The 9,569-nt window shown below is 41.6% G+C and overlaps 1 protein-coding gene across 1 annotated transcript in view; it reads left to right on the plus strand.

Annotated features, from left to right (window-relative positions):
• LOC119167274 (arylsulfatase J) overlaps positions 1-9,040 on the plus strand; it is a 35,830-nt gene extending 26,790 nt beyond the window's left edge. Inside the window, exons 8-11 of the mRNA XM_075868015.1 lie at positions 965-1,286; positions 5,069-5,316; positions 7,346-7,534; positions 8,297-9,040. Of these exons, the coding sequence (XP_075724130.1) occupies positions 965-1,286; positions 5,069-5,316; positions 7,346-7,534; positions 8,297-8,425 (888 nt within the window). The 3' untranslated portion in view covers positions 8,426-9,040. The remainder of the gene's footprint in view (positions 1-964; positions 1,287-5,068; positions 5,317-7,345; positions 7,535-8,296) is intronic.
• Positions 9,041-9,569: the final 529 nt, after the last annotated feature.

Consider the following 9,569-nt stretch of genomic DNA (forward strand, 5'->3'; position numbering starts at 1 on the left):
TGTATTATAGACATGTAGCACACTGCAGCAATGCATTTTCTATAATGGAATTGAAATTTCGACATGACAGACACGGCTTATTTTGTGTATCAGTCAATGACAGCTACTGAGGTTTTTATACGTGTCGCTTCACCTCCAGAAGGAAGCTAGTAGAGCTGGACATAGCAGTGGCCAAGTACAAACATGCGCTTTTGTTTTTACACGACATATACACGGAATATGCACGCTGCAGCTAGTGGTTTTGCGTGTGTGATTACATTAAAAATAGTGACAGAACGGGAAAACTGTCATGCACCCGACTGTAGTACGGATCACCCGCTCAGTGTACTTGCCCTTCTTCAACGTTTTTTTTTATTTTGTTTTCGTGTATCTTATTGTATGTGTTCAAGAAACATAAGAATATAGACTGGTGGGCTTTTGCGAGTTGAACTGCATATCTTGTCGTTCGGTGCAGGAAACGACGCAAGAGGGCAAACGTCCTCGTGGCATCGGAAAACCCCAATAAAAAAAATCGCTGCTCCTTTCTCGTCGAGAAAGCGTCGCTATTGATAAGGAGAGGAAAGAGGGAAAGACCGGGAAGTTAACTAGTTGAAAAAAAAAGAACTGTTACTTTGTAGTACGCTTGGGAAATGGTCGGGGAAAGTTGAAGAAGAAGGATGCAAATAAATAGAGCACGAGCGAGAAAGAGAGCTAGATAGAAAGACGAGAATATTCGAAACACAAGATAGCACACACACACACACCTATTGTGGGTTATTACGAATTGTCCATGCAGAGGATGGTGGAGGGTTAGGTGAGATGACGAAATAAACGAGTTTGCGGAAAGAAAAACGAATCGGTATACGCCCAGAACAGGAAAACTTGAATATTATTGGAGAGGCTGTCCTGTGTAGACCGATGATACTGCCGCTGATTCTAATGATGGGGCGGATGCTGCTGCCGGTGATGATGCTGATGGTAATAGGGACGATGGGGGAAACTTCCTTCCGCAGGAATGCTGGATTCTCTGGACATTGCCGTAGGGCGCACCTTTCGCGCTCTTTCGGAAGCGGGGATGCTGGAGCACAGCGTTGTAGTATTCAGTTCAGACAACGGCGGTGCTTCCGAAGGCCACCTATCTTCTCGAGGCATCAACTGGCCACTTCGCGGACAAAAATACAGCCCGTGGGAAGGCGGTAGCAAGGTCGCCGCCTTCGTGTGGTCACCGCTGCTCCGAAAAAGGCGCCGGGTCTCTAACCGGCTCATGCACATCACTGACTGGCTGCCGACGCTTTACGGAATGGCTGGTAGAGCTTTGTTTGTTTCCTTGTTTTTTTTTCTTAAACACATGGTCAGGAAAATATGAACAGGAAGAAAGTTGCGTTGTCAATTATTCAGAACCGAGATTCTTGTTTCTTCTGACACCAGCATACGCACTGTGTGACAAAAAATAATGATGATGAAAATAAAACCGATATCAGGGCAGCCTATAGAATTGTTAGATGCAAAGACGCACATTCACCACAAAAATGGACATTTAAAAGCGCAATTGGTGCAAACGCTACAAACTAAAGCATGTACAACACAGCTTATGGCAATGAAATGGTGCTTCCCCAAAGCAACAAAGTAATTAAAATATCTTTTATAGAAAAAAAGAAAATAGCTTGTAAAGTCCTGTCAATAGTCTAAATCCTTTATTTAACCTTTTATATGTCTGAACTATGAAACTACTGAAAAAATGAAAAATTTTTTTCATATTTCCAGCTTCACATAGCAACATTTATATTATACCAAAGTTAAATTACCTAAAATGCACCTTAAATGCATACTTTTATGTATGTCGCGAATTCTCCGCATGTCACAGAAGCCAGGACCTTGCGACAAAAAAATCGTACTTCATAATTACGGAGCATGTCATGTGCCACGTCTTTAGCGTGTACACACCGAATAAGCAAAACTATTGAAGATAGAACTTGCGTCAGCTAGGCGACAAAGAACGACAAAGTGGAGGCTCTTGAACGCTCTTCGCGCTCTCCGTCATTAGCTACAAAACAATTGGTAGTAGCATAAAATACATTACAAGATATAGCGCTAGATTTTCCGTGCTGAAAGCTACGTTTCCTGTGAGCACTTGACACCCGGCATTAAAGGTGCCACGAATTCCGTGATTTGCTCGCTCTAAATTTTTCGGTGTATCACAAATTCTCGACAAGGTACTATACAATCAGATTTGGGTGCACGTTGAAGAACCCCAGGTGGTCGAAATTTCCGAAGCCCTTCACTACGGCGTCTCTCATAGTGACATGGTGGTTTTGGGACGTTAAATACTCCATGTCAATCAATGAGATAGTATACAACGCGCACGCTGTTTATAGGTTATATTCACTCGAAGTGATGCCACAGAAATATTTCCACACATCTGTTTCTTATCATCGTCGTAATGAAATACAATTGAACAACAAAAAAGAAGTAGCTCTCCCATAGTAGAGTACCAAGTACACCGAATCGTTAACCACTTTTTCTAAACACACAGAATCAATTCAAGTATATTACAGAGACACGCTTCTTCACTTGATAGAAAGGTATGCTACAAACTCGTCGAACTAAAAGCCAAAGAGGTTATCATGATACCTGATCATTTAGTAAATCGTAAAACAGTGCTTGATCATTGAGAAAAAAAAAGGCTGTGCTTTTATTTTTTATAATAAACGTGCCTGAATTACGCACTATTACATCAGTACATTGTCTGAACTGCAAAAAACAAACAAACACAGGAATTGGCTTGTGGCTACCACACGTGTAACGGTGTTCCAGGACAGCTTCTAGTCAAAAAATACAATCGTATACTGGATATTCAGATGACATACCGCCTCATGTAATCATGGCCTGTTCTCAAGTTTTTGCTTATGTTTTAGTCACTTTGTTTAAGGAGAGGGCACACATCAGTTCAAGTGCAATGAAAAGTGACTGGTGCCAGTCGCGACCATCATAAATATGATCTCATCATTGAAATACCAAGCCGTTGACCCTTGTTCGTTGTATGCGTAAGCAGAAAAACAATTTAAAATCAAGGGCTTCTTTCTATGCTCTCTACCTGAATTCAGGCATATGTTGTAATTTATTGATCAATTCCTGAAATTCCGTAAGGTGATTTTTTTCAGTCAATATGGATTACCAGTAACCATTTCGCATTTCTAGGAAGACACTTTTTTCTGAATTTCACGAAAAATTTCATTGCTATTCAATATTAGTCACATCCTCATCGTAACAAATTTCGGTCTGTCGTAACACAGCGACCATGTTTACTGCGCGGTTGGTGCGACTGAGTCAGGACCGTCATGATAAATATCCAGTTATATTCGTTTATTTATTTATTTATTTATTTATTTAAAAATGGTGATAAGAGCCTGTTGTGGCATACAACATTCCCATACGAACAATTAACTACCTTCAAGTTATTAATTAAAAGTAAGGTATGTAGCTACTCACTTCACTTTAGCCGAAGTCGCAGTAGGTTTTTACACCTGGACATCAATGTCATTTGCGAACACGAGAACTGCCTGACTCTGACCACGTCATTATTAAAAGTTGGTATTGTCTCAGAAAGTGCCTTGCATAATTCATAATCTATCTGTCATCCTGCTATAGTTGATTTTAAAAAAAGTTACGTGTCAGAGCGAATAGAGTCAGAGCGAACGCAGCATATTGAGATAAAAAGTGTCATGCGAATCAATTCAGCCGTAAGTCACATTTCGTTAGCCAGTTTTTGTTTTGCGTGTGTGGCCAGAATTAATTTTTAGCTTACATTATTGATCACGTACTGAGTATTCTATGCACTGTCAGATCGTATGCAGTTGACTACGTCCCTACAAAGAAGTAAATAAAATGTCTTGGCATCAGCAGCTTACAGAACCATTTAAACGCAATTCATGGTTGTTGTACAGAGTGGCGTATTTCTATGGTTAGAGCCAATTGTCGACTTGTACTGCCAAAAACCCGCAGAAATTCTCTTGCGTGAGCGTTTATAAAATTTATACGAGGTGGCTCCTAATTGACTTTGACGTGTACAAGTAAATTTTTCAGAAAGCTGGACGTGAAACATGCTGCAACCCCTTTTTTAAATCCCCGCTAAATTATTAAAACAGCAGCTTTGCATAATAAACGCTCACATTCCATGAACCCGTAAGTATTACCTTAGCTATGTGATATTTTGGACGGAGTACTGCCTAAACAAGTTTCCAGTTCCAAGGGTGTATTCTTCAGAAAAGTAAACACGAAATATAAAACAGATGCATCTATTTTTTTTTCAACCAGCACCAAAGTATTATATAACAGATTTACTTTATAAACGCTGACCTAATATTCTAGTTTTGAAGTGTGTTTTTATGTTATGCAAAAAATTTCAGTGCATGCAACCCCGCCCCACAATGTTGGTGGTATGCCACGCATTAAATGCAGTTTCATGTGACACACAATAAAAAGAGGTCCTTCAATAGTGAAATTGGAACCCTTCCACCTAATATACTGTCATTTCATTGGTAAACGATAACTCATACGTTGTGATCCCGAGTTTAAAGTTTTGAAGCACGCTGTCGTATCGAAGTTTTCCATAACCATACTTTCCTTCTTGGTTATACGCACAGGAATAAGCTTGGAAAATTTTGTATTTCTGTTCACTCTGAAGCGTCTTCCGCCTTTTAGTCGTTTTTTTATATTCCAACTTGTCGTTAGCGGACTTCAATACTTTTGTGAGACCGACTACTTTTTTTCCGTTTTCTTTGACGCGAACATGACTATACGGAGCCGTTATAGCGGAGGACCTTCTGATGTTTGGGCCTTGGCCTATAATGCGTGCTTTCGCTAGTCAATAGGTCATCTCTAAGTACAGTCATTTTTTGCAGCTTATTTATTTTGCTATTTCCTCAATGTGATAATACCCTACGGGTGATACAGGGGGTGGTAAAAGAAGTTTCAGGGAATATAAAACATACAACAGAACAGTGTTAATGCAGCTCACATAAAAAGAAAGATAATAGATTTCAAAGAAGGAAATGTTAAATGAAAACGCCTGCACGTACCTGCTCGCCAGGTGGATTGGTACAGCAGCTGGGAAACATCGACGGCCACGACATGTGGGAATCACTGTCCGAAGACGCGTTGTCTCCGCGTTCCGACTTCGTGTACAACATCGACCCTTTGTCGGGTTACTCAGCGATTCGAAAAGACAACTTCAAAATCATCGTAGGCCCTCTTCCTGAGCAGCGCACAGCGATACCAGGGGGCCAGAGACCACAGCACGATCTGAATGAGCTTGCAGAACAGAGCTACTCTGGTGAGGTAAGCATTGCAGTTGGTATGTATGCATCTATCTATCTATCTATCTATCTATCTATCTATCTATCTATCTATCTATCTATCTATCTATCTATCTATCTATCTATCTATCTATCTATCTATCTATCTATCTATCTATCTATCTATCTATCTATCTATCTATCTATCTATCTATCTATCTATCTATCTATCTATCTATCTATCTATCTATCTATCTATCTATCTATTCATCTATCTATCTATCTATCTATCTATCTATCTATCTATCTATCTATCTATCTATCTATCTATCTATCTATCTATCTATCTATCTATCTATCTATCTGCCTGTCTGTTTATCTATCTATCTATCTGCCTGTCTGTTTATCTATCTATCTATCTATCTATCTATCTATCTATCTATCTATCTATCTATCTATCTATCTATCTATCTATCTATCTATCTATCTATCTATCTGTCTGCCTGTCTGTTTATCTATCTATCTATCTATCAATCTATCAATCTATCAATCTATCAATCTATCAATCTATCTATCTATCTATCTATCTATCTATCTATCTATCTATCTATCTATCTATCTGTCTGTCTGTCTGTCTGTCTGTCTGTCTGTCTGTCTGTCTGTCTGTCTGTCTGTATGTATGTATGTATGTATGTATGTATGTATGTATGTATGTATGTATGTATGTATGTATGTATGTATGTATGTATGTATGTATGTATGTATGTATGTATGTATGTATGTATGTATGTATGTATGGGGGCATTCGTTACGTGCTTCTTCATACATAACCATAATCACCATCATACGTGTTAAGTCTCTGTCCTCATCGTCACTGGGTGTCACCACATCACCATCGGGTGTGTGCGTGCTATGCCAATGACTGCTCGTTCACTGCTGAGCCCTTGGGCTACCCAGTACCTCCCTCATGTACGACGTCTGGTTTTACACGGCATTTAATCAGCCCAAGGGCTCAGTAGTGAACGCGCAGTCTGAGAGCTTGCGCACACACGATGATTATATATATATATATATATATATATATATATATATATATATATAATTTTGTGGGGGGGGGGGGCTGTTCGAATCAGCTAAGTGGAGGGCGGCCACCTTAAGGGTCATTCCGATTCTCACGTAGCCGGCAAAATAGGCTGCGTAAAAAAGATGGCACCGTAGGCAAAGACCTCGCAGGCTACTTTGCTGAAACCGAAATGTGCTCAAACCTGTACTGCGGTGGAGACACGTCACTGCGCCACTGTAGCGCTCCATCTCAGCGCGTTTAGCTTCTGATTTGTGCACTCGAAGATGCAAATATGAACTCCTTGGCGTCATCTATGATCGAAACTGCACTTGAATGGCTACTATAGAGTGTTAGAGTCTTCGTAATTCAATATACACGATGCTCACAGTGATTGCGGTGCATGGCGTACAGCCGCGATTGCAACGTTCGGATCAGCTGTAGTTAACTACTGCGGCTGTATGATACGCAAACCTTAAACAAGTACAGAATGTATGTCCGTACGGGTGATGGAAACAAAACTTTTCAGTGCGCAATTCAAATCCACGATGTCTTCTACATGGGTACGACATAACACTTAGCGAGTCAGTGCGATTGCCGCAACATATCTGTGGTTACGTAAATAAGTTTTTCGCTAAACGTTTCAAATAGATGTTTTAATCCCAGGCGGTGCATAACAAGCAAATTAGCGATCTCCTGTTAAGTCGTAACGGGCATTAAGAGGCTGAAATTTGCTTTTCTAAACGCGAAATTTGAACTGCTGGCCAACGGAATCATTTATTACCGAGAACAAATGTTTACTCCCGTCTTTCAAGTGTGGTGTAGAGATAACGTTGCAGAACCATCCGTGCAAACATTCATTTTGTTTGCATACGGCATAACCAACAGGTACAGTAAGATTTGCCTAACGACTGCAGATGACAGGCTAAGCTTTGTGGATATCCTTTTTAGAGGTTTATCGAGGAATGTGTTGTCAGTGTGTGTTAATCGATTAGGCCACGGCTGCATGCAGGCGCTCAAAGCTTTTTACGGCTCGACGAAACTGGAATTCTCGCCAGACTGGCGGGTAAACGCAACACTAACCTGCCCAGAGGAATTGTTGTGTGACGACGAGCGACTTCAATCATCCGACAATGTGTACCTCTTCAACTTAGAAGAGGACCCGTGTGAATGCAACAACCTTGCATCCACCCATAAAGAGGTAAGCATCTGCAGCACGTCTTTCTCGTAATTCATGATTGTGCATTACTGAACCTGTGTGGAATCGGGTTCGTTTAGCTGACATTCAGTCACTCATTACCACATTGAAATATCTATTCCAGATAAATACGTCAATGAGCTATAGTTTCTGCAATGGGTTGTATTGTGTTTCTGCACGGGATAGACACCGGTTGGTGAGCCTATTAGATGTATGCCAAAGGGCACAGACAGGCTAGTCGGCTGACAGTCGTAATAAATTTGATGCAGCTCGACTGAACGCGGATACACAAGAACAAACACAACGCTGCGTGTGTGAACGTACACATCAAAATATTGTACGCGGTGGTACGTCGTGCCAGAATTTATACGAAAAGAATTCTGCCCCACTTTATTTCTTTTTCACAGTTGTAGCATGCATGGTGTTATATACTCTAAATTACTCGAAAGCTATCCGTTGTATGTTTTTGAAACAGAAGACAGTGCGTGTAGCTTTGTGTGTATAATCGGCCCGTTTTTGAGTTTGATGTCCACAGATGTCGAGGAACCATGACAGGGTGTACGAGAAATAATACAGTTAGGTGCATGTATGTATGCATGCATGCACTTGTCTGTGTAAAAAGACATGCATGTGCCCGTGCGTACATCTCTCTCTCTGTGTGTGTGTGTATGTGTGTGTGTGTGTGTGTGGGTGTGTGTGTGTGCGTGCGTGCGTGCGAAACACGGCTTGACTGTGACGCTCGTGCATTGATTTCTGCACTTTCAGCTACTGGAGTCACTGAACAGAACTCTGGAATTCTACAGGGCGCAGACCATAGCCCCTCTGAACGAGGACGTTGACCCCGATTCCTATCCTTACTTGCACAATGGAACTTGGGCACCTTGGTTGGACTGAAGCGACGGAAGTGTGTCACCCTACACGTCATAAAAATACTGCTGGTTTCGTCCTACAACTTAGCCGCTGCCATTCGCCACGTTCTTCGAAGCCGTCAACGCCTAGAGCCTACGAAGCTTTGGTCACGTTAATTTGCGAGGCTTCATTTCTGGTATTGTGTATCTCATGTTGGCGTGTCGGACGCCGCAAGTCGCGGGTTCGAATCCCGGCTGCGGCGGCTGCATTTCCGATGGAGGCGGAAACGGTGTAGGCCCGTGTGCTCAGATTTGGGTGCACGTTAAAGAACCCCAGGTGGTCGAAATTTCCGGAGCCCTCCACTACGGCGTCTCTCATAATCATATGGTGATTTGGGACGTTGAACCACACATATCAATCAAATCAATCAAATCATTAGCGTGTCGGACGAAGTTTTGAGTGCGCCCAAGTCTCTTCTGTGGATGGAACGCCGGCTTGCATTATCCACTTGTTTATAAGAGACGTTACTGTTCAAATCTATGCAGTTAGAAATTGTTATTGGTTGAAGAGGTATTGTCACAGCTGCTCACTTTAGATTAATTATCTCTTAAATATCTAAAGAGGGTAGTAAACATGAACGACGTATGTTGCGAGCACAAATTTAATATTATGATTTAGAATAGAATTGACCTATATTGCGGTAATTCAAGCCCACTGCTATGGCTTTGAATTTCCTACAAATGTGGTGTTTCCCATTGGCTGCGCAAATGCACGGCGCTTATCGCACGGTTGGTACGTAAGTCGCCTACCTTCTGGCGATACAATCACACTGAATATCGCATACTGTAACACCGTGCCTGTTGGTGTCTACGATGGGAGTTGCTCGTGGCGCTTTGCGTTAAGATCAATTCTTGTGCCTCGATGCGCGGATAAGAAAGCACGCGTGAAGGCCCGCCCTAAGGACAATTCGGGTTCATAAAATAACCAGCGCAGAAGTTCGTTTGGGTAACAGAAACATTTATATATCCATGCCTTCCGCTTGACGTGGAGCCTCCTACTGTGAAAAGAAGAAAACAGTGTTTTTGACCACGCTGCATAAAGAAGGCTTTTCATCCTCTTGGAATTAGAAACGTGAGACGCCCGCCCTTAAGCTGTCGTGGTCAATGTTTCAGCAAGTTGATGTATGCGC

Source organism: Rhipicephalus microplus, chromosome 1 (genome assembly GCF_043290135.1).
Source record: "Rhipicephalus microplus isolate Deutch F79 chromosome 1, USDA_Rmic, whole genome shotgun sequence".
Classification (NCBI taxonomy): Eukaryota; Metazoa; Arthropoda; class Arachnida; order Ixodida; family Ixodidae; genus Rhipicephalus; species Rhipicephalus microplus.